General features: G+C 37.4%; 3 protein-coding genes across 3 annotated transcripts; all 3 read right to left on the reverse strand.

The window, feature by feature from the left end:
* Positions 1-260: 260 nt before the first annotated feature.
* zgc:92594 (uncharacterized protein LOC436996 homolog) lies at positions 261-10,614 on the reverse strand. Its single transcript, XM_039823187.1, has 8 exons — positions 10,216-10,614; positions 8,270-8,925; positions 7,681-7,789; positions 6,377-6,472; positions 2,919-3,152; positions 2,611-2,633; positions 2,117-2,265; positions 261-1,684 (listed from the first exon to the last, which is right to left on the reverse strand). The coding sequence occupies exons 2-8, from the start codon at positions 8,905-8,907 to the stop codon at positions 1,398-1,400; spliced, it is 1,536 nt and encodes a 511-aa protein (XP_039679121.1). The 5' UTR covers positions 8,908-8,925; positions 10,216-10,614; the 3' UTR covers positions 261-1,397.
* Positions 10,615-12,026: 1,412 nt separating this feature from the next.
* Positions 12,027-15,805, reverse strand: LOC120573324 (sterile alpha motif domain-containing protein 9-like). Its single transcript, XM_039823004.1, has 3 exons — positions 15,791-15,805; positions 15,334-15,394; positions 12,027-14,623 (listed from the first exon to the last, which is right to left on the reverse strand). Exon 3 carries the CDS (start codon positions 14,532-14,534, stop codon positions 12,429-12,431), a length of 2,106 nt encoding a protein of 701 aa, XP_039678938.1. The 5' UTR covers positions 14,535-14,623; positions 15,334-15,394; positions 15,791-15,805; the 3' UTR covers positions 12,027-12,428.
* Positions 15,806-18,484: 2,679 nt separating this feature from the next.
* LOC120573354 (macrophage mannose receptor 1-like) lies at positions 18,485-24,446 on the reverse strand. Its single transcript, XM_039823047.1, has 8 exons — positions 24,267-24,446; positions 24,035-24,073; positions 23,909-23,947; positions 22,655-22,999; positions 22,002-22,337; positions 20,658-20,749; positions 20,341-20,452; positions 18,485-19,172 (listed from the first exon to the last, which is right to left on the reverse strand). The coding sequence occupies exons 2-8, from the start codon at positions 24,066-24,068 to the stop codon at positions 19,165-19,167; spliced, it is 966 nt and encodes a 321-aa protein (XP_039678981.1). The 5' UTR covers positions 24,069-24,073; positions 24,267-24,446; the 3' UTR covers positions 18,485-19,164.
* Positions 24,447-25,915: the final 1,469 nt, after the last annotated feature.

Consider the following 25,915-nt stretch of genomic DNA (forward strand, 5'->3'; position numbering starts at 1 on the left):
TTTGTAGTTTTATACACCTGTCTTTTATTTATAATCATAAAATAATCATTGTCACTTTTCTTGAATCGTTGCCCATATCTGATTTCCTTTCAGCAATTTTAGTTAAAGGGGGGAAAAAAGCAATTCAGTCTGATTATTTCGTTTAGTTAACATATTCAAATCTATTTTTTTAGCCCTTCTCCTACCCTCCTGTAGATCCAATCAAACTGAAGTTAAATCGTGTATTTGTCATATTTTCAAAAAGGACAGCCAGGCCACTGCACATTTCAACAACCTTTTTATTATTTTTTATTATGTATTCATATTTCAGTTTGGCCCCTCACAAAATCACTCTTATCAAAATAATAAACTTTTAACATTCAAATAGTTCAGGCCTAACGTAGCATTTTCTGTAGTAAAGTGCAAAATCCCTTTTCGCCTGAAACTGATATTTTGAGAATAATGTATACACTGTGCATAGGGGGAAAAAAATTAAACAATGCATTAACTGCTTTTAAAGCACAATTATGAAAAGCAAAGTCATTAGTCAAGCCTGTATAGACCGTTAACATTGCATTTTCTTCTAATGTCATGCCAAGCAAACAAAACTTTTTAAACACACACACACACACACACGCACGCACGCACGCACGCACGCACGCTCTCTTTGGCTTGCAAAACTAGCAAGAATGAAATAAACAAATCAATACAATCCATTAACACAGGACTTATTCAAGTAAATTGTTAGTAGCCTTGCAGGTTTGCTCCCCTTCAGGTAAAATGTGTTGGCCGGTTTACATGGACACTTATCAAAAGGCTTTCTATGGTGATGGAAAACTGGGAAACTCAAGGAATTCAAGCATTTTCTTACCGATGCATGGAAAATTTAAGAGATTATTTCAGAGGTTTTCAGAAGCTGTTATTTCAAAAAATTCAGGTGAACGGGTGAAAGTTCTCAAAACAAATTAGATCAAATCAACTCAATTCTGTTGAGGCAAATTACTCATAGGATGTAAAATTCTTAGTAAAGTGGTAAAAATCCAGACATGCAGAGATTTTGCGAAATTCTGTTTGAGGCGTTTTGAGTCCTTCCAGCCACATTGTCAATATACATTCACGTGTGTTTACGCATAGAGCAATCATCTTCTACTATAAAGCACCTTAAGTTTAGCAGTGCGCGACACAGGTTTAGCATGAGATTCTCAGTGCACAGTTAGTTTTAAATCCAGCTGAATCCAAGCTCCGATATCATCCAGTGTGTTATCTCAGAGCATTGTATGACGGTTTGAGGCAAAATGTGGTAACCGCTTGAGTCCTGAACTGTACTGTACATGGCACTCGGAGTTAGGAATCAAATCCAAAGTGCTTTAATAGGTGTAAAAATATATGTATCCAAATCCTGTCCTCTGTTAAACTCATCACTCTTCCTCGTCCTCCTCTTCTTCGTTCTCGTCCTCTTCAACGTCTTCGTCTTCTTCCTCTTCACCCTCTTCCTCCTCCTCCTCTTCCTCCCCTGGGCTGTAAAGCTCACTCTGGTCAATTCCTTCCTCCTCCTCGTCTTCCTCCTCCTCCTCATCATCCTCTTCCTCCCCCTCGCTCCTCATTTCCTCGACGCTGCTGTCGTCGTGGTCGTCGTCGTCATCCTCCACAGTCTCTTCCTCATTCTCCTCCTGGTCCTCCTCCTCCTCGTGATCCGACAGGTGACCTGGTGGGTGGAGAAGATTCCAAAAAAAAAAAAGAAAAAAAATCTGTTTTAAAATACTGTTTTAGAGAGGTGTTGATGGTATTTCTATTACTGGTATTTTTTTTCCACCCCATTTTATGAGGGTAGGCTAAAACACCCCTCTGTATAATGTAATAAAGTTAAACAGCACCACAAACTGCAGCCTCCAAAATTACTATAAAGTTGAATCTTGACCTCACTGAAGCAGATTCAACAAAAACCTGAACATTATAACCTTCATGAAGGGAGAATTTTCTGCAGGACTGTTGTATTAGACTGCATTGATATTAGCCATTAGGTATATTTAAGTCCAGCAGGGCTGATATAACAAAAAGCACTGTATTTTGTCATAGCCAACAGCATTAAAGGACAAAGTGACATTAGAAGATGATTTAATGAATGAAAATGCCTTACACAGGGAATTAATAGCAGCAACAATGTGACACGGTAGTTCCTCATCAAGGAATTTTCTCATTTCTTCCTCCATCATCACTCCAAGAACCTCCGTCTCCATGTCGACGTATTCTGGGTAGAACATGTTTTTTCTTAGCTGCCTACGGCACCTAAAGGAAAACAACAATTAATCTGCAACTATTTGATAAATAGGTTAAGACATTTGTTTTTTAAGCAAAACTGCCAACCATATGCCGGATAAAGCTTCTCCTATGTCAGGATTTGACTTTTATAGTCAAGACAAAAAGTATGATTAGTTTCACTTTCATTTCTGATATGACAGGATGAATACTGTGGGCCTACATACAGTATCTTAGTGTGACTATAAGTGCATGGTGGTTCTAGTTCTAGTGTTAATGGGGCACAATCAATCGAGAAAATAACCTGCAGATTAATCAATAATAAAAAAAGAATTGTAATTTGCAGCGATCAATGAAAATAAAAGTAGTACTTACTGTTTTCCTGTTGTCTTGTGTGCCTGAAAAAGGGACAAAATCAACAGATGTTAAAACACAAAAAACATATACAGTAGATTTCCATAAACAGTGGAGGTAACTTATTGGTGCAGCCCGTGGCAAAGGGGCAAAACCTTTGGGAATATATTACAAAGGTCAACTTCAAAATTTGATTTGTTTTTGTAATGTACTAAAACAAAAAATTTTAAGCTATGATTCTTTTGTGAAAAGGTTCGCAGTAATGTAAAACGTATGTGATTGGTGCTCAATGGGTCAAAAGTGTGCACACAGGCACACAGGCGTCTCACCTCGATAAAGCGGAAAGGGTCACTTTCCTGCATGAGGCTTTCGATGCCACAGCGGACCTCCTGGAGACGGACCTGGTCCTGGCAGATCCTGAAGATGTTCTTCTGAATCGCCGGCCCGTTGGTGTCACAATGAGTACGTGTGCATTCTCGCAATCTGGTGACGAATCGGAGTATTTTGGCCTTCATCTCCTCCCCCAGCCTGTTCAAGCACTGCTCAGAGTCGTCCATAAACTTCTAGATGGGGGAAGGGACGAGTAGGAGGAAAAGAGGACACAGGATGTCTCATACAGGAACTTAAGAGAAATCAAGTAACCATCACTGACTTAATGTAAATAAACAAGTTTTATGACTTTCATGTTGAACTTGTCAACTTGAAATGTAGAAGTTTCATTTTCAGAATGTATTTTCTGTAGTTTGATGAAAACATACATGATATAGACTTGCTTTGTGTCATACATGTAAAGTTAGGTAATGGTTGTTTCTTCTCTTAGTAATAAAAAAACCATGATGAACATAAGTGTCCACTTCCCTACTATTATATACTTGTATTTCAATCAAGACTGGCCCCAAGGCTTTTGCTGCAAACAAAGATCTGAGTCTTTGAACTGTACATTTTTTACTGCAAAGCAAACTTGACTGTATTATTGTTACCGATTATCTCGAGCACCGTAAACTTAACTCAATTACACATTAAAAAAACTCGTAGACTTAAATAAAACTTAGACTTAAATATAACAGCACTAAGATCAAACAGTTACTGTACTCCACGTATCTTAATGTTGCCGTCCATTGTGATGAAAAGGATGAATCAACTACAATCCAACTTTTTATGCTGCATTTATATAATAAACAATCTTACTAGTTGAAAATGAAGAATACTTGAGAACATGTGTGCTTTGACATTTCTTCGGTTTCTAAAGGCAGACATGAAGCACAAACTACAAATTAGACTCAAATCGAGCAGGGGCAGTGCTTTCCTGAATAAGATCAATGTCAAGATGTCAGTCTGTCATCCAATTTACATTAGAGCTACAAGGATTATTTAAGTCATCGATTAGTCAAATGTAGGGCTTAGCGATTCATAAAATTCATATCACAATGTAATAGAACGCAATTTTCAAATTGCAAGAGCTGCGATTTCTTTTAAAGTGCTCATATTATGCTTTTGGGCTTTTTCCCCTTTTTATTGTGTTATACAGTGAGGAAAATAAGTATTTGAACACCCTGCTATTTTGCAAGTTCTCCCACTTGGAAATCATGGAGGGGTCTGAAATTGTCATCGTAGGTGCATGTCCACTGTGAGAGACATAATCTAAAAAATAAAAAATCCAGAAATCACAATATATGATTTTTTAACTATTTATGTGTATGATACAGCAAATAAGTATTTGAACACCTGTCTATCAGCTAGAATTCTGACCCTCAAAGACCTGTTAGTCTGCCTTTAAAAGGTCCACCTCCACTCCATTTATTATCCTAAATTAGATGCACCTGTTTGAGGTCGTTAGCTGCATAAAGACACCTGTCCACCCCATACAACCAGTAAGAATCCAACTACTAACATGGCCAAGACCAAAGAGCTGTCCAAAGACACTAGAGACAAAATTGTACACCTCCACAAGGCTGGAAAGGGCTACGGGGAAATTGCCAAGCTTGGTGAAAAAAAAAACTGCACCGTATTAAGGAGAGGATGACCGGGGCCATGTATTGCGTATATGTATATATTTTGGGGAACAACCTCCTTCCCTCAGTTAGAGCATTGAAGATGGGTCGAGGCTGGGTCTTCCAACATGACAATGACCCGAAGCACACAGCCAGGATAACCAAGGAGTGGCTCTGTAAGAAGCATATCGAGGTTCTGGCGTGGCCTAGCCAGTCTCCAGACCTAAACCCAATAGAGAATCTTTGGAGGGAGCTCAAACTCCGTGTTTCTCAGCAACAGCCCAGAAACCTGACTGATCTAGAGAAGATCTGTGTGGAGGAGTGGGCCAAAATCCCTCCTGCAGTGTGTGTGCAAACCTGGTGAAAAACTACAGGAAACATTTGACCTCTGTACTTGCAAACAAAGGCTACTGTACCAAATATTAACATTGATTTTCTCAGGTGTTCAAATACTTATTTGCAGCTGTATCATACAAATAAATAGTTAAAAAAAAATCATACATTGTGATTTCTGGATTTTTATTTTTTTTTTAGATTATGTCTCTCACAGTGGACATGCACCTACGATGACAATTTCAGACCCCTCCATGATTTCTAAGTGGGAGAACTTGCAAAATAGCAGGGTGTTCAAATACTTATTTTCCTCACTGTATATCTTTTTTGTGCACGTTATAGGTTTACAAAGTGAAAAAGCCCAAAGTCCACCCCAAAGGGACTTATCATCACCAACAGAAAACACTGTTCACAAACTGCTCCAAACAGCTCTATTATAGTCCAGCCTTTACTTCTGTGATAAACGAGCGTCACTTTGTAACACACGTTATAATGCTCGCCTAGCTGCTAGCATGGCACGCCCCTCATACTCTGCTTCTGACTGGGTAGTGGTCCTTACCTAGGAACTGCGCATGCGTGACTCCCAACAAAGATGGAACAGTACGACAAAAATATAGTGTTTTTTGATTAAACCATGTAAACCTATTCTGGTACAACCTCTTAATACAGTTATGAACCTCAAAATGAGCACAATATGAGCACTTTAACGCTTCACAATCTAACCAACCAAAAGGTCAGAAATACCTGGCCCTGTGGGCTTTAGGTGTCAGACGCTCCCCTACGTTCCGTGGGACATATTGGAATGAGAGCAGATGAAGAAAACAACTTGTAAAATGCCACGCACAAGCTCTGATGCTCACTGTACTACTGTGTGAAAATGGCCAAGGCCGGGTTTAATTGCAATCCACATGTTCACACGTTACATTGGTATAAGAGTAGCGTAATGTGTGCAAAACAAGTATGGTTGAGAGAGTGAGAGAGAGAGGCGGGCAGACACGTGTCAACAAATTAGTGGTAAAGTTGTCAAGCGGTAGTATATGTACAGTGTAGGTTTCTCATCAAGACCCAGTAAAGTTCCTGTGTCTTGCTTCCCAAGTGCTGGGTGAAGTGAAGGGAGTTAGTGAGCATCAACGTCCCGACCACAGTCTGGAAGCTGAAGCAGGAACGGTTGACAACAAAGTTTTGAGTTATTTAAATATTTTAGAGTGGTAGAGCCATAGTCAGTATGCATCTTGGTTTGTGTAATTTGTACTGTCACTGACAGATAATCAGAAAGTGTCATATTTATTTTTTCAAACAACAACAACAACAATAATAATAATAATAATAATAATAATAATAATAATGATAAGGAAGACGATAGACAAACAGACCAACTCTTACAGCCCTAATACAAATGGTCAAATATTCACCCGTTTTCAAATTTGTTAGCCCTGTTGAAATATAAAGGTGTGCCTTCTTACCTTATTCTGTCTCTCCTTCTCTCTCTGCTCCTGGAGTTTTTTCTCTGCCATGCTGTACTTCCTTTCAACCCTGTACAGCTGCTTATCCAGCGTTCCCTGGTGAACATGAGAAGACAAGTGATAATGATGTCACAATAGATTTGAAAATTTTAAGTATTCCCAGAACACAAATGTGTGAGTGTAGGGGTTGAAAGTGTGATTGATTACTACTGTGCCAATGACAAAAACTTGTTTCGATGCTGCTTTTAATGGCTTTCAAAAGTCAGGTTTCAACTGATGGAGACAGATAGCTTTATTTATCCCTGAAGAGCAATTCAGTTTCTACAGTCCACCGAAACATACTGTATATACACACATTCATACTGCCAGTCATCAATGATAGAGGGAGCACAATGAAAGCATGTGGAAAAGTGTGAGATCCAGAAGTATACAACAAGTATTTGAAATAAGAACTGAATAAAGACAGACAAAATTAAATAATAAAATTGAAACCCATTGAAATAGCTTGTCTCTAGATTTGGTTATTGTAAAAGGGAAATGAAAATATCAAAAACGCTGGCTTTAGAATACTAGAGACTTTGCCTGTGGTTTGTTTATTCCACCAAAAAAACTTTCATTATTGTATTAATTAAATCCATTTGAAAAGCCTACCGTTTTACTGTTGCAAATTAACATAAATAATGTAATAAGAAAGGCGTAAAAGGACATTGATTATGGATAAATTCTGTCTAATGTATAGAATATTTTGAATTAATAGGTTTCTGGACTGAATATCCAAAGCAATGAACTGGAAGCCCTTTCAATTTCACACTCTGTTTAGGAGAATGGAAGCACAGGAAGTGGATTCAACTCCCCCATAGAAAGACCCAAAAGTCATGTGACTTTTTCTTTCATTTACACACAGCCACACGCAAACTCCCAACAACAACTCATTCATTAGGATTCCAGACTCATCACAAGACTGTGTGTGAGCCAAACAATCGGAAGGTGGTAAAACTGAATCGAGTAGGGTGCACAGAGAGACACAGAGCTCAGATTAATTTCAACATCATAATGCATTGATATTTACTAACCGCAAATATGACTACATAGGATGTTAAGTTGAGGTTCAAAAAAAACTTTTATAACCTACGTTACAATGGGACTGAAAATTCCTAGCTTTCTGAGGAATTTCCTATTTTAGGATGTTTCCTATTTTATTTGCCATAATAATAATAATAATAATAATAATAATAATAATAATAATAATAATAATGCACTTTTCTAACCCGTGTAGAAACCATTTTTAATATAAAAAGGTGTACCTTGAGATCTTTCATCGTGTTTTTTAGGGTCTTAATTGTGTGTCCCGAGTGTCCTCCTTCTATGGTGCAGGCGTTGCAAACGCACATCTTGTCATCCATGCAGTAATATCTGGAGTTATATACCAAATAAAAACAGAATTAAGATAAACCTGGTAAATGACGGATCTTCTTGAAATACAGTATAACACTTGCTTATGAAGTAGCACTCTAATACAACCACTGCTAGAAAAATATGGAGTGGAAAAAGGTTATTCTAGGTTAATGTGAAAAAAAAAAAAAAGTGTTATGTTTGGTTAATGAAAAAGAATAAAAGTGTGCAAAAGAATTAATAGAACAGCCCTGGTATAAAAAACAACCAAATCTGTGCATCCCTAGGTAATATCAAACATCAGCTGACTATTACTGTCTGAGAATATTGTTTCATTCAGACAGTTCTTTTTTGGTCAAATAAGTGGATGATTGATGATTGGTCACAGTAACACTAGATCAAAACTTTGTGGCATTGAGAAAAAACTATTTTCCCTCCATAATGAAATGCCCACCATTTCTAAATATAACAACACAATATATGAGTGCACATGCCTCTCACCTGTATATCTCATCATGATCCGGGCACTTCCTCTTCCAAAAGTCGTTCATCGGTTCTGTCAGTGGATGCTCGCGGAACGCCGGCAGTTCAAGATGTGGCTTGACATGCTCCTGGCACATTGACACCTCACACTTCAGGCACGTCTTGACTGCAAACATTGACTCAGCAGCAGCAGCGGCTTCCTGTTTGTCACCCTCTTCCTGAGAAACAGAAGCAGCAGAAGACCCTTCTCCCACAGCACTGATGCCTGATGCCTCTGCGGATACTGAGGGGCAGTAGTCACATGGAACAGCAAACAGACTCCTGGCTTGCTGCGCTGACAGAGAAGACGACAGCAATTCCCTGGATTTTAAAGCTGTAGCAGCTGCAGTAGTAGATCTACGTCGGTGACGGTAGTCGTCCGCAATATTGGCTAGTTTGAAGTTTTTCTGAAAGTTGATGCCACACCGGTGGCTTTCGCGGCACTCCGGGCAGCGGAAGCGGCCGCGATCTGCTTGCCGCTTTAGGCGATCCAGGCAGGTCTTGCAGAAGTTGTGGCCGCAAGGAAGCAAGTGGGGGTCGCGGTACAAGTCCAGGCACACTGGGCAGGTGAGCTCCTCTTGCAAGACGCTGGAATGCTCTGACTGGGCTGAGGCCATGATTTCAGTATTCAAACTCTAAGGTCAGAGAGGTGAGACAAGTGGAGGTGGTGAGAAAGGATGGAAAGAAGTGGAAAAAGTGGATGAGGTAGTGGTGGGGATTGGAGATAAGATGGTGAAAGGTGAAAAGAGGCAAGAGAGAGATGAAGGTGGGTAGAAAAGGGAGTGGGACATGAGAGTGATAATTGGAGAAATAGAGAGCAGAACAGGTGGAGAGGGAAGGGAGGATACTTGTTGAATCAATTAACTGATTATACATAACACTGCTTTCAAATAATAGATTGATTTTTCAATAAAAAAAAATGACAAAACCATTCACTGGTCCCAGTCTATGAAACTGGAATATCTGTTGCTTTTCTCTGTCATGAGATAGTATACTGAATATATTTGGGCTAATGGCTGGAAAAAACAAGCAACTTCACCCTGGGAAAGTATAAGTTATGTTTTATATAAACCACTTTGAATTGCCTTGTTGCTGAAATGTGCTATACAAATATAGCTGCATTGCCTATAATCAGAACTATTTATTGACTTTTTACAGACAAAATAATTATTAATCTGGAAAATAATCTCCAAAATACACAATAAAAAGCAATCGGAGAGGCCTTTAGTAGAGCATTGTGATTTTTTTTTAAATTTATTTACCCATCAAATCTTTTTTCCTGCATGATGTTTAATAAAATGATAAAATTTAAAGTAGAACACACTGTAACTTTAGGCCTTGATAAAATCTCCAAAAACAGGTCAGTTTAAACAGTCTGTTTAAAGGCTATGACCTTAAGATAACGTGGAAAACTGCAATCGGCTTGTAGCTGTTAAATACGAGACAAAATGTGGTTTCCCAGTTTGTCAGCAGTTGTTTCCAGTGCTCCACCGGTCATCTTAATAACACAGGCCTGTGAAGCTGCTCTGAAAACAGTTCTATATCGTATGTGCTCCGCAATCTAACGTTCTTCGCTTTTGGTTTAACGTTACTCCATGCAAGGAACCTTAAAATTAATTTCTATTTCCCTTAAGTGCCTGGTTTACTCTCTGGTTCCGCTTCATTCAACGTTAACGTTACTCACAGAACTGGAGTTACATCCAGGTGCCATTTACCCAATAATCAAAACTACTGGTTTATTAAGCATGTTTTTCCTAGTGCTAGCTACATTAGCTACGTTAACAGTAGATTAGGTAAGGGGTCAACCAACAATTAGCTAACATGCCTCCCTCTTAGATAACGTTAACGTTAAACCAATCTCTTCCTGGCTTAGTTGCTGTGTTGAGCTAAAGCAAACCACGACAGACAATGCTAACGTTACTTACTTTGATAATGTCACGTTAGGTCCTTATAGGTTATCTTCGTACAAAGCCGAAACACAGATGTCCATGTACAAGCTGTCTGTATCACAAACGATGAGGCTAACGTATCAAATCTCGAAGCCGCAGTGCACCTGTCTTGCTGGGGCTAACGTTAATGACATGTTAACGTTACGACCCGTTAGCGTTGCTTTTTTTGTTCCCACAAACAGTACGGTTTGTTTTAGGGAGTCCGAGGAAACATTCCAGTCACCGGGCATTTAGTTTCTCATCTGGACTGTTCGGCATTTGACACAAAAGGACGAGTCGACACACACCTGTGCGACAGACAAACATTTAACAGCTAACTGAAACTAAAGCAGGTTTATGCGGGGGAAATGCTGCCTTCAGGGTCTCCTCGGAAATTCTGAATTACACTATGTTCACCGTAAATGGTTGACCGCTGAGGGCGCTGTTACACTTTCTAGCATAGACAGTAAGCTTTCTAGTTGTTGTTGTAAACATTGACATTTGTAAACTGTTGTCATTCATATTATTCAGTGGTGGAAGAAGCAGAAGTATCCATTACTTACGGTGGCCCTGAGGTCTAAAGCACAAACACATTGGATGAAACACATTAGTTTTCTATTTTGTCAAAGTGCTAATAACATGTTGTGTATTTGGTTTTGTTGGGTTTTATTATATTTTGGCTAATATCGTCACCTTCCTAAAATAATGGCCTAATTCATTTTTTGACAAAAAATATTTTCTCATGGTGCTGGCCACCTCTGGTATACCTTTAGTATAATGGCTTATGTCAAGAGTGTGACTTAGGCCGTCTTATTTTGCCTATGTGAAAAGACAATGTGACTTAGGCAATTTTACAAGCTTTTCAAAATAGCAGCCGCTTCAAGAAGAACAAAAATCTACCACTCTGTCACTGAAGTTATTTCCATGATTCAGGGCTCGTCCCCAATTGGTAAGTGACGAGGTTTCTGTGCATGTAAGTAAACACACTGATTGTTGACAGAGTTGTTCTATATCTATGGTTGTAGGTTTAAAATTGCCTAAGTCACAAAGGCATTTATTCCTCTTATGTTGCATAATTGACAGACATTGTTATTAGTAGGCTATGTCAAAAGTCATCTATTGTCATAACATTTTTGAGTGAAATTATTAATTAACAATTAAGTATTTGGTTCAGTTTTTTGTGTTTTTTTTGTGTAATAAAAAATTGCTTTATTACTTAAAGGGGAACGACACCTAAATTAAGAATCCAAATATGTTATTTTGATGGCCTAGGAAAGTTTATTCAAAAGCCAGAAACTAGATAAATCTGGAGCTGCTCTATAGACAATGGATGGGAAATGATTTTGTGGACCCATAGAACTGTTTGTTTTATTTTTTACATCCAAATGACCTTTATTCTAAAGTGTAGTACTGTAAATTTCAGTGAACTTCCATGGTTTAAAAACTCACATTGCAAGTTTAATTTTATTCCCAAAACAACTGCAAACATTTTTTCAAATGACCTTTTTTACAACATGTTCCTTTTTTTAAAACATTGATTTAAGTTTGTTTACACATATGCATATTAAAAGAACAGGAATACAAGCAACAACTCATAAAATATCATAAAACTGTCAAAGTCTAATAGAAACCAATACAATGCATTTCAATTTTATATTGGAAAAGTACATTTAAAAAAGAACAAAAAAAATGATAATGCTTTTCATATTAGTTTTTTCTTCATTACATCAGACTGAATGTTAAATATCTTAATATGTTACATAAATATGTTAAATGTATTTTTTTATATGTTTTCTTTTATACACCCATAAACCAAACCTAACAGTTATTTTTCATGATTAAATGTGTCTTTCTGTCCCAAAGGCAGTTATTTTTAGCTGGCAAGGTGGCTCTATGAAATTGATGACCTGTCGGTCAGTCCACCGCTTCGCTTCAGACAGTAATATCTAAGTAACTATTGAATGGGTTGCCATAACATTTTGTAATGATATGAGTAATATTTAATTTATTTGCCAAGTTAATTTACACATACGAGGAATGTATTCTCTCTCTCTGCATTTAAGCCATCCTAACTCATTAGGAGCAGTCAGTAAGTTTAGCCATAGTCCAGCGCCCGGGGACCAACTCCAGTTGTAATGTCAGTGCCTATGTCAAGGACAGTGGCATAAGTTCCCTAGCATGTATGTATTTTAATCCCAAAGTGTTCATTGTCAATTACTCTCCAGACATGTACGGTAAGGATATCCCACGTTGAAGACGACAGGACCCTGAATTGTGAAGCCAAGATAGAAAAGCTTTGGGCTCAACACTGGAGCTTCAGGTTGTTCAACCTCTGTTGTAGCCATTATTTTCTTCCCTCCAACACAAAGAAACACTCGCTCTTTTCCATGCTCCTGTGGCATATTGGGAGAGTGGCAAAGCTCTCCGTGGATTGGGAGAAGCATGTCTTGGATTTCTGGGACTCGCCACACGTCCCCATTGATCCACATTTCATTGATACGACTCCATTTCTTCTTAGTTCTTTCATCATGATCATCAGCTAGCTCAGCATCCACCTTTTTTCCCACGATTGCATCCAACCTTGATTTGTGAATCCATTTGCTCAGTCCAGAGCCCGTCCCCAGAAAAAACAGAGGCAAAAGGTACCTGCCTCGAAGGTATTTGGCATACTCAGCTCTCTCAAACGCTTTCTCCATGAATGTGACATACTGTTGCAGGTCAGGCTCAAACATGAGGTCAAGGGATAGCTGTGCAGGCTCTCCTCTTGTTTCTTGTTCCTCATTGCTGTCCTCATCCTCCCAGGTTTTGTCTTCTGACTCGTCATCCTCTGTGGCCGTTTGTTCCACTTCTTCATCATCCTCTTCTTGCACCACCCGAGGCTCTTCCTCAGGCCAAAACAACAGCAGAACCAAAAGGTAAAACTCAGGGCTTCTACGCCCCACTTCTGTGCCCAAGAATCTGTAAATTATTGCTTGGAGTTCTTTCACTGGAGTGTGCTGCAAAGAGTTATGCGTCTTGTTGCTCAAGATGATGTTGGAGAGGATGTACCTCTCAGCTTCTTTGACATCGTCAACATTTGCCTCGTATATGGTTTTCAAATGATCTTGGATTGCCTCTAAATCAGACACTGTTTCCTCGGCCTCCTCAAACCCAGCACGTCTTCCTTTTGATGTGAAAAGGCCGTGATTCAGACAATCTAGAAGGCCTGGAAAGCTGGTGGATTTAGCTGCTGTTTTTGTTGTGTACTTTTCGTAACAAAGTACAACATCCTCCCAAAAGAATTTCGGCTCTAAGGATGTCATGTCAGGCTTGGAGTAGACTAGGTACCATTCAAAAAAGTCAAACTTGGCTTCAACTTCCAGTTTTAATCTTTGAATAAAACTGTGTTCCTGTGATCGTAACTTATTTAGTTTCTCAAAGGTTATCTTTGCCACTTGAATAAAGCCAAAGAGGCCTCTGTTGTTGAAAGAATTTGAAATGCTTACAGTACCAGCTGTGTCCTTCATTTCTGGGCCCTCTTCTTTGTCAGCTTTCCTCTCCACATCTTTAAAGGCTTTGAAGGCATCTTTCGCCATGTGCAAGATGTCCTCCAGTCCCTTGGCTTCTCTCATCAAATGGTTCTTGTATACCTGCCCAAGAGTGTCAGCTACATAAGAGTTGTTTGGAGCTCTTTTAATGGCTTCCTTTGCCCATTCTTGAGCTTTTTTATAGTCAGTGTTCCCTTTTCTGATGTAATAAAGACGGGAAATGGTTTGGGGAAACATTGGGTTCTGTTTTAATTTATCTGATGCAGTTTTCAAGACAGACACGGCTTTGTACAATTTCTCTTTCTCTTGTATATCTTTAATTAACCTGGAAAACTTATCTTTACCATTTTCTCCCAATTCTCTCTTTGTCAGCAACTCTTTGATGAACTGGAGTATATGTGGTTGGGGCTGATCTCCACAAAGTGAGAACATAAATTGATTCGCTATAGTACTCCTGGAAATCCCTAAGGAAGCTAGTAGATTCACAGCACTCTGTGCAAACACTGTGTGAGTCATACATATGTGTTCAGGGTTTGGACTGGATGTGTTGATTAAACACGTAAAAGGCTCCATTCTTTCTTCAAAGGGGGGGCCTCCATGGATGGGATCAGGTGGTCCAAGGATCTTCTGACACTCAGGCATCAGAAGGTAGGCCTCAGGAATGTACGCGTTTAGCAGTGCCAAAAAAGAGAATAGTTGTGTGCTGGTGGACTTTGGGTTTTGTTGCACATAATCTGATACTAAAAGGCGCAGGATCATATCAATCTGTTCCTCCAGTGTAAACTCCATGATGGTACCCTTAGACTTCAAGATGAAGATGAAAGTTTTTTTTTTTCTCGGTTCAGCTTCAAAAAGGTAGTTCAGCAGTATTTAAATACCTGAAGAGGTGATAACAACAGAACCCATGTTAATTATTTAGCTTTACCACTTTCTAATACTTTTTAAGACACTTAAACCACCTCGCTGGAGGCTGGGCTCTATGGATGGCAATGGCAGTCGATCAGGTGGTCCACCACTTTGGTCTAGACTGAAATGTCTATTGAATGGATTTCCACAACATTTGGTACAGATATCCATGGTGCCCATAGGATAAATCTTAATGACCTTTGTGATCCTTATGCTTTTTTCTAGCGCCCTCATCAGGTAAACATCAGTTAATTTGCCCCAGTCTTGCATTTCTCAGCATTGCTTAAATTATTTATTAACAGTTTGCTGTGCACTTCTGTGACCCGTAATTATATTATAAACATTTGTAACTGTAGAATATATGGTTAATTCCCCTTTCTTAATGACTTAACATTTATTGCAGATTTGCTGGCTTATTAGAAAGTGAGCATGAGTATATATTTATGATTTGCATAGTAATAATATTATACAACTTGGTTTGATATAAATATATATAAATATATATATATATATATATATATATATATATATATATATATATATATTAAGTGTTACTAAATTACTTAATAAACATTAGAAAAATAGTAACAACTTATAAACCCTATAGCTGCTGACATTTAAGAAAGTAGTACCATTTGAAGTATCTCGTATTTGCTAAAATGTTATGATTTAGTTCACTGACCTGCACCAGCTCTTATGATGTAGCCTAATTTCAGGTGAGATGTTTGGCTTTTTGCAGATTCCTGATGACACAAAACACATAAAATAAAGGTTACTTATGACAAAAGGTTTAAAAAAATAAGACTACTTTTCAAAACTAATCAGAAACCATTACAGGAATAATAATAAAATGTAAAAATAAAAATAAAAAACAATTTTTAAAAGTAACTTTCAAAAGTTTCACTTTGGAAAGGGTTGTGAAATTATTGTTACTATATACAATCATAATTCACTTAAGTAAGAGGAATGTTTAAGCAGCAACATGATTATAATAAAGGTGACAAAAGATTAATAATAGTAAGCTTCAGCTAACAGCACACGTCTTCACAATTATTGTTTGTACTGATTATATTCAAAATGTAATAAAAGAAACAAATAATGGAAAATTCAACAACAAATGTTTACGCAATTCCTGTTACCTGTTTGAGTTCCAGCAGAGGTAAGGTGGACTAAAGAGGCTGAGGATGTTATTTATAAACAGCTTTAAGCCACGCCTTCTGCATATTGTTCATTCTTGTGTCTTGGATAAGGCGTGCTTCATTGTGTTGAATATTATTTCTCCTTGGTGATGAGTAATGATACATTCCATAGCTCATGCTTGAGACAAGACTATAAGATGCCTCCTAACTTTCAAGTTCTGTTTTCTCAGAAATGAAAATGAAGTCCTTTAGCATAGTCATTGCACTGGTGATAAGAAATGTTCTGATTTCCTGTAAACGTCTGTAAGCCTACTGTACATTACTTTATATGGTTAACCTCTCTATCAAAATAAAACAGCTTCACTATTAATAGTTTCAGTGTGTAACTTTTTGATATTAATGAACGTCCGTTACATTCAAGCAATTGCCAAATGAGTTGCTACAAAGCTAATTAAGACTATCAGCTCCACACAACTCTCTCTGTATTTCTCAGTATGGCTATGTTCAAAAAATTGTGTCGTCCGGCGGCTCTCGAGCGCAGAAACTTGAGTGAAGATAATGACCTCTTCTGAAGAGTCCATCATGTTTTTTTAATCCCCTGTGTCTTCCTCTGTCCTCCTTGGCTACTAGCAGCTGTGTGGAGGGGTGGGGGGCTGTGCGCAATCACGGAAGGCTTGTATCATGTGGATGCGCACTATAGCTTTAAGATGTTAAGTTTATATAATAATTTCTATTCAAAACACAGAATATCTTTAAAAATGTATAGTATAATTTAATAGCGTATTGCAAACAATGATAATAACCATGTTTAGGGGGATGCTAATATGATCTCAGCCTATAAGGCCCTCCATACATCTACAGTGCATAGTCCTTCTAAATCTCAAAAGGGTAACACAGGCAGAAACATACTTTCTTTTATTCACATAGGCAACAAGCAAGACCATTAGACAGTTAAACATTATTAAAGCTGCACTCATCAATATTTTCATATTAACAATGGAATGAATCCCTATGTGTAATGTTCGCTCATAATGAAAAGCCCACTGAGAATTATTACGTGACTGCAATTCTGCTCAGCTCTATGAAGCGTTTTGGCATCTTTCAGTTCATTGTTTTGTTTAGTGAAAAACTCCAAAGTACTCTACAGACCTAAGAGTAGACTTATGCATGTCATCATCAAATACAGTATATGCTTAACAAAAGTACAACAAAATACACATACTTAAAAACATTTACTTATCACATAGTACACAACACATGACTTCATCTGCATTAAAAATAAAAATTGAATGATTTATTATAAGCTTCAGGATAAGTGCAATGAAAGACATGTAGAAAATCTGGTTGCAATGTCTACTGAGTGAAAAAGAATGCAAGACGTGTTCGCAAATAATTACTGTTATTCAAGGATTAACTTGTGGGTGTGGTTTATTGCATCAGGTGAGCTTACTCAGGTAAAATTACGCATACGTGTTTGCTTTCATTGTCTTTTCTTCTCTGTGATGAAAGATTTGTACATTTTTGTCAGCCCGCCAGCAGATTTTGACATCAGGCACACCCCGTATTTCCTGCTATGCCTGAAACTGAATGCAGATATGCACATTTTTCTAACTATAGACTCAATCTCTCTTCCTCTTTCATTTAACCTCTGTGTGGTTGTCTGTGTCTCTCTAATTTGTTTCAGCAGTGAATCACTCTGTACGAAGACTCAAATTGACAGTCAGAACTTATTTTCTCTTTCAACAGTGCCCTTGTCTTTTACCTCTAACATAGAATCCCAATTATTTTGTATTAAACTAAGAAGATACATTGTGTTAATTAAGGAGCTTTAGAAGTGGTGGTACAGTATAATTCTTTTTAACCTTTGTACAGAGACCTGACCCTGTCAAAATCTTGCCTTCAATCCCGGGACAGCCATCAAAGGCATCAGGACAATACCTGCAGTTTAAGTATTAATAAATCCATTCAACACCAAATACAGGATTTCGTGATTCGGTAGATGTTTTAATGCAGAATGTTCTCTACTTTTTCAGCTCATGACCACAAAAAGACACACTTTATATCCACGTATTAACATATGTTCTTATTTCAAGTAATTTTCAACAACTCCAAGGACCCAATCACACCAAATCTCCTCCAAATGTATTTGGTAACACTTTTATTCCCCCATATTTATAATTCATAAGCAGCATAAGCACTTTTAAACACAAATATAACTTCTGTTAAGCAGCCGTAACTGTTGTATTAACAGAAAATGAATGATGGCAATGTAATACAGTTGTAATCTGGTAAATTAAGCCTGTATTATATTCACTAATATACTATATTTATTTAGTATATTTATTGATGAAGTATTTATTTATAAATACTACCCCTCTCCATGATAACTGCTGCTGATTAGGCCACAAGATATGGCTGAAAGCTCCAAAAGATATGTAGTAAGTGGACCTTGACTTCAAACTACACTTACGGATTTAAAACAAAGAAAAATATCCAGCAACAAGCAGTGAAAATTACAAATGTTTTTTTTTTAAGTTATAAATGTACCTCTAGCCTTGCACTGTATGAGGATGTGAAGGTGAAATGATCCATACTGTATGCAAACCCAAGAAGGTGTGTGATGATGTAATCAACATGTATTTTACATTACACATATTTGTATGTGTAATGTAAAGCATTTACACAATTGCTGGCAGGATTAAGATAGTATGTGGCAAAGTCGTCAGGTTAAACTCTAATATCTGTAGTCAATTAAATCACACAGATCAAGCATAAGCGAAATTAAAACATAACGTTAATAGTAATAGCACAAAAAATCATACATTAATGCATAATTAAAGGTTTTGTTTGAGCTTTTTCTTTAATAACACATGGTTTTTGGTTGACATTCTGGCATCAAAACATGGGTAATCACAATAAGTCACAATTCATAAACATGAATATGACCTAAAGGCTATCCGAGTCTGCCATTTGGTCATTGTATTAAAAACTCAACAAAAACAGAAAACACCTCATCTCCAATCACTGATCAAAGTTGAACAGACAGTTGTAACAAAATCAAAGAAAGTGTACAATTGTGCAACAGGTATCAAGCAACCGATACATTCACTCACATGCATTGAGCAAAATGCAAAATAAATGCACAGACTTGATCTCATGTTCTTAAATACCACTTCAATTTGAGCTATAAAGTCAGGTAAATTATTTATTTAAAGGATACATTCACCAATTATTATGAAGCAGGACAATATGAATAAGTACACAGAATATATACTAATATATACCAAAGTTAGATATGGTATTAAAATGATCACTCTCAATTCTTCAACAGTAAAACTGAACTTACTTAACATATGGTTACCTCTGCTTTACAATTAGCATCCTGTAATGAGAAAAAAAAACTATTATTTACTGAGCACATAAAACGCCCAAGAGAATTTGACTAATACTAAAATATTGACTTACTTTGCCCAAATATGGACTTTATGTCTCCTCTTCAAAATCACTTATGTTTTAGTTAAATTAAAATCCAACTAACTAATGAATATTTGCCTTTTTCTGCTAGCTATTTGAAAAGACTAAAGTCTAAATGTGCTATAAATCACTGGAGGCTGGCTGTTCATATGTCTGGTTGTTCATATGTCATATTTTGAGTAATTAAGTTAAACCCAAATCATCCTCTCATCAAGGAACCCCATGTGTTTGATTGTGGTCCAGTTCCTTAAAGGAACAGTATGACATTTTAGGACATACACTTTCAGTTATGATAAGAGAGAAGATTTATACTGCTCTTGTGTCTGTATGCTAAATATGAAACCAGCAGATGGTTAGCTTAGTTATCTTAATTTAGCACAAAGATTGTAAAGGGGAAACACCTAGTTGGCTCTGTCTGAAGGTAACAAAATCCACCAGTAGGCACCTCTAAAGTTAAAGCTATAGTGCATAGTTTATGTCGCCCCCATGAGGAATTCTAAGTAAAGACAACAATACTGTCGACGCGTCCACATGATACAAGCCCTACGTGATCGTGCACCGGACGAGTTGTGTGGAGCTGATAGTCTTAATTAGCTTTGTAGCAACTCATTTGGCAATGGCTTGAATGTAACGGACGTTCATTAATATCAAAAGGTTACGCACTAAAGCTTTAACTCATTAACATGTTATATCTCCTTTGTTTAATCCATACAAAACAACCATTCACTGTTTTATGGGCTATTATGCATAGGACTATCTTCTGGCACTGAGCAGTTGCCAGGCAACCAGCAGAAATTTTAGGACGTAACTGTTTCCTGACTCTTAGGTTTTTTTGCATGGATTAAACAAATGAGACTCAGTGTATCAGAATCAGTGAGCTTGAGCTACAGGGGTGTTGGTAGGAGCTTACTTTTAGACAGTCAGACTAGCTGTTTCCCCTTGTTTCCAGTCTTTGTGCTAAGCTATGTTAATAAGCTGCAGGTTTTCGATCCCAAATGACTGCTGATAGTCAAATACTATAGCTGAAAGGTGTCTGTGGTCAAGAATGTCTCTTAAGATCAGGAGGCTACACTCACCTGGCTTCTTGGTGGCCTCCAGCTGCTCTTGACGTTGGAAGACATGTCCACTTTGGTCACTTTGCCAGCTGAGATTGAAATCAGTCATCTTTTGTCTCAGGCTTGTATCCAACTGAGGGCAAACACCAAGTGTTACAAATAAAAAATCTAACTGAACACTACCTGCCCGTCTGTGTAACATTTATGTATCTGTAAATCATTCAAGTTTTGAAATGCTAATAAAATATGAATAAATCTGTGTTTCTTGCATGCAGCATACAGAACATATACACATATTTAGTATTACTTCATCAATTATATATATATATATTTTTTACCTTTTTCAGGAGTGTATCACGGACTATGGAGTTAGTGAGGTCCACTTCAAAGCGTATCGTAATCCTTATTACCATCCTCTTTAGTTTGAGATCTGCAGCATCCCAACACAGAATCATATTGTTAGTGATCATTGTCAGACAGTGAGCTTTGCCTTTTAAGGCTACTTATTTATGTACATTGTTGGAACCTTTTTCAGCCTAAAAGAAAGCTCTGCAGATATAACCAAGTACTTTCACCTCACAAACATGTTCTTTGAGTAAAAATAAGAATACATTATAAATCGCCAAATATCAGCTCTTTCTTAAATAAATTAAATGATTTCAACCTGTAATAAAAAATTTTTTTGACCACATCCAGTTGTCTGAGCAACATTATCATTCATTTGTAGTCATGTTTCTGGCTAAAACTGTTCTCCCCCGAAAAACATCAAACATAGGACTTTTGCCCAGGAGACCGAGTTACGTGTCCCGTTTAACTTTAATTAACAAACGGAACTATGTCAAGTTCTACGTCACGTGCATAATTACGTCATTTACATACGCGTGGAAGTAACGTAACAAATGTTCTGGTTTAAACCCAAACCACGAGCTTTGTCTGGAAGACATTAATTAAGGACTTTCTGACCACTGAATACACATGTCCTGTTACTGAACTCTGACAATTGATTGTTTGATGTAATTTGCTGTCCGTTTTTTTTTTTTTATGTCAAAACTGTTTATGCTGCTGAACTCCAGCCAGGCCAGGATACCCTTGTAAAAGAGATTCTGAATCTCAATGGGAATATTCCATAGACAGTTAAATACCAACAGACCAACAGATCCAGTTTCTCTGGACAGAGACCAGTGAAGGCTATTTGAAGCACTTTTCCGGTGATAGCTGAGCGTTACAGCCTCCAGCTGAGCTTGAAGACGTATAAATAATAATAATAATATTTTTTTTTTAGTAGTAGTAGTTTTTGTACTTAAGCCTAACTGTGACCTAAATGGCAACAGTTTCACAATGTTAACAATGTGTTTTAAACCACGACCGTAAGTTTAGGTATGAAGACGGAAAATGCTCCTGTTGATCATATTTATTAAAATTGTATATGTTTTGGTGAGAAGTTGTTCTGGCTACCGGATAAATGTAAGTCCAATATTCATTCTGCTATTTGTTCTGTTTTGGTCTCCACCAACTCCTAGAAGAAATATTTGGTTCTTTAGCTGCTAAATGCATTACCGTGTTCATCCGGTATATGCCCCTCTTTTCTAGATACAGTAGAAATGAAAGTTAAAATGTATGCATGCATAGCCATCTACTAAAGAAAGAATTATTTTTGCATTTTTTGCATTTCAGTGACTCACCTCCCCCACAGGCAAACACGGCCTTCTGGTTACAATCAGCTCCGATCCAGCGTCCCTGCTGTGACACTGCAACCGAAGCACAGTCTCCAGAAACAGGTGAGCCACTCAACCAGTACCTGAAGGAAGTTCCACTTCCATCAGACCACATCCAGACATCGTTGAACAGACCGATCCACATGGTGTTGAAAGTTCCGGCACCATTGGCAATCTCTGAGTTCTCTGCCTTGGTGCTTACATAGGCCAAGTCAGTGTGGCTACCTCTGCACACTTCTTGACTGTTCTCCCAGCTGTTTGTTGCTGTGTAATAGATATACTTTTGTGAACCATCCTGCTGGACTAAAGAGACATACAGGGAGATGAAAGCAAAAAATGATTTCAGGTATTTCTTCTGCAATGCCAGCAGGGGTCAAGCAAGAGATTAGGTTAATAAACATTACTAATGTAAGATAATGTTTAACAACCTTAGAACATTTTAATAACTTTGTGTTATAGTGTTAGGCCCATGTATCTAAAGACTATCAATGGATTGAAAGCAGCATCCAATCCTGTGGTTTGAATATTGTTACATCTGGATTTTATTCACAATGTTTTTAAAGCATATTTTTAATCACTTTACATGCGTGACAAAGTCAGACTGTATGTCATTTACTCACGTTCATAACACACAAAAACGCTACCACCTCCACACTGTCCGTCATTCCACCCTCCATTTTGAAACATTTGTCCACACCATTCATTGCCTCCGGAGTTGTCCGGTTCACCGGAAGCCCATGGGAAGAACTGCGCTGTGCCTCTGCCATCGGACCACATCCACCTGTGAGTTATTCCTTTCTGAAGCCCGATCCAGCAGTATGTAACATTACTGCCCAGTGTGTTGACCAACTTGTTCTTGTCGTCCATGTTGTTCACTGTGGCCAGGTCGGTGTACTTTACTCTGCAGAAGCTCTGAGCCTCATACCAGGTCAGGGAGACATTGATGAGGTGGTACTGCTGAGGAACTTTGGGCAAAGTTTTAGATATTAAAAAAAAAAAAAAAAGCACGCAGAGCAGAAACATTAATATGCATTATCTTCTAAATTGTATCAACAAAGGGGGCTAGGGGTGTCCTGAATTACTGCAGAATCAACACCTCCCTGTCAGTCTCAACACCAACTTGTTCACTGTGAACATTTAACTTTAATTTACTAATACAATTTAGAATGAAAACAACAACATGGTTTACAAAAAAAATCCATCATCAACAGAAACGGGAGTACAAATTCTTAATTTAATATTGAGTGATGGGGTTGAATTTATAAAAGATTTACTTTATGTCAACATTTCTACAGTCACCGTTTATATGTTGCAACAAATGCCATTGAATCAACACTGGATTTGGGTTTGCAACATTGAAATACTGACATTTGATATTGTCTCAATATGCTTGCTGCCAACTTATTTAAAGAAATTATTTTAAATGAAGTAAGGACAGTGGAAGAACCGTTTTAGGCGGCTGTGGGACACCTTTGTTATGAATAAAGCATTTTTTCACTTCACTTCTTCAACTTGTTTGGTTTTAAATGACCGAAGGAAATAATGTGCATGTGATGAGAAAAACATTGTTGTTCATCTCTCACCAGCCCGTGGAAGAGAAGGTAAGTTTTTAATCTTTTAAGGAAAATGCTAGGTCAACTTATTATTGTCATGGCAAATTGATCCATTGATTGTAATAGTTGTAAAAAATAACTACAAAAAGCAACAACAAAAAATGCATGTAAGCAGACGGTATTTTCAAGTTCTTTACATTTCTTTGATTTGGGAAGCATCTTGTGCCAGTTGTGACACATTAGTAATAATAAAACAAGCATTACATTTACACATTTTTCAGTGGTCAAGATGTAAAAATAATGTTTTCTGCAGGTACTTACTCAGCTGAGCTGTGGTCCTCTGAAACAGAAGGAGAATCCCTGTGGGGAAAAAAAGCAAATTGTGTTATTTCCATCTTTCAACAGCAACCATTGAAGTCAATAGTGTAAGTAATTAATTGTGCTTACCAATGAAGGGGACAGCACTCTTGAGCCACACCATTTAATCTGAGACAGACAAATAAAAATCATACGTACAGCACATCACAGAAAGTATATCACTGAGAGATAGGAAGCTAAACATTTTAATAACTTCTAATAATCAAGTTATTTTAGATGTATTACATAAATCACATTTGTGTGGTTCTATAGTGTAGAAGAATTTAAATTACTATTACACATATTTTTAAGATAGACTTACCTCTCTCTTCATCCCACAACCAACTCTGTTTGGGAATTCATGTGGTGTGTTGGGAACATTCGTGGAAAATTCTCTCTCACTTTTTCATGTCATTTCATGCAAAACTCGACCAGCAGTGAGGTGGAAACATGAGCAGATTTGGTTACCAGTGGTCCTATGGCATCAGGTGGTTACACAAGCTAATTTGCATTCCCACCTTTGTGTTTGTGCTGTTTGTCAGTAGTGCAAGTTTAACCAAGCTTGTTCTGAAATTCTAAAATATCAGATTAAATTATTGAAAATATATGTCTTAATACAACAAGTGTAGACTTTCTGTGTATGAATCTTGCTATTACATTTTAGATGGCCCATTTTTATGTCAAACTCCACAAGTTGTTCTGCTGTGCAAACATTACTCTGTAAAGATTGAAGTTCAACATATGCGTGACATCTGGACATACAATGCATAAACTTACAATATCACAGTGCTCAAGTTGATTGGGCTAGTAAGATTTGCTTTTTTAAATTATATTCATTTTTATTCAGAATCAGTATTATGATTTTTTTTTATGGGCAAACAAGTACAAATTTCTGACTTTGGATTGCAACTTTCAAAATATTGCCATCAGGGTAAAAGATTTGCATAATCTACTTGCCAAATGATGTTAAAATATGCAAGTGTCTGTACATTCGTTTCCCTCACCAGCCAAAAAAAAGGTAATCTATTGAGTGGGTGGTAAAATTTAAACATTCACTAGCCATTTGGCTGGTGGACAAAAAAGTTAATTTTGGACCCTGATTGTCATAAACAAACGAATGCTTTTCTTACCTTCGGACAGAGCTATGGTAGCGGTTTCCCTCTGTTTCCAGGCATTATGCTATGCTTATCTAACCGGCGGCTGGCTGCAGTTCAGTATGAAAGTGAGTAGGCTTATTTTACAAAATGTCAAAGTATTGGCTTAATATTGAAAGGAGACTGGTGTCACCAGTTCACTTGAATGACATTTTTTTACATCCCTCTCTTTTGAAAAATATAAACTGAAATATGTTCAAATAACAGCCTATGAAATTAAATAAAAATTCAAAAATTTAAAAGATTTATAATTAGAAACTACAGTGGCATGCCAACACACCTATATTCTATAACAATTCATTAAAGTCTGGAGGGCAATACTTAATTTCACTGTATTAATATAGCTCTGGCATGTGCTGTGTATATAATTAGGCACAAGCGTTTACTCTGCTGCAGGTAGTTTTCTAATTTTCAAAGTGTTTTTTTTAAAGTATAGTGATGGTTCGATTGACCAATCGACTCGAGCCAAATACCCTCTTTCACGAAGCTTTTGTTAATTGGCATAGCATAGTCGCTTAGAAAGTGTTAGCGCGCTGTATATCGGGACTAATCGCCACGTTTCGTAAATGACCATCTACGTTCGAAATGATAAAAGGTTTACAACGATGGATTGGAAAGTTTGTAAGTACACCAGAAGTTTATGAAAACTTGTCCTGCTCTACTTCTGCTCTTTTGCTGCGCTGCTGCGCTACTGTGCTGCGCTTAGGGCTGTCTACAAATTACTACACCGAAAAGAGATACAACAAAAATATGTATTAATTTAATGATTAAATAAGGTAATGTCTCCAAACTTACCTAAATTATTACTTTTCTCCTG

This window comes from Perca fluviatilis, chromosome 14 (assembly GCF_010015445.1).
Source record: "Perca fluviatilis chromosome 14, GENO_Pfluv_1.0, whole genome shotgun sequence".
NCBI lineage: Eukaryota > Metazoa > Chordata > Actinopteri > Perciformes > Percidae > Perca > Perca fluviatilis.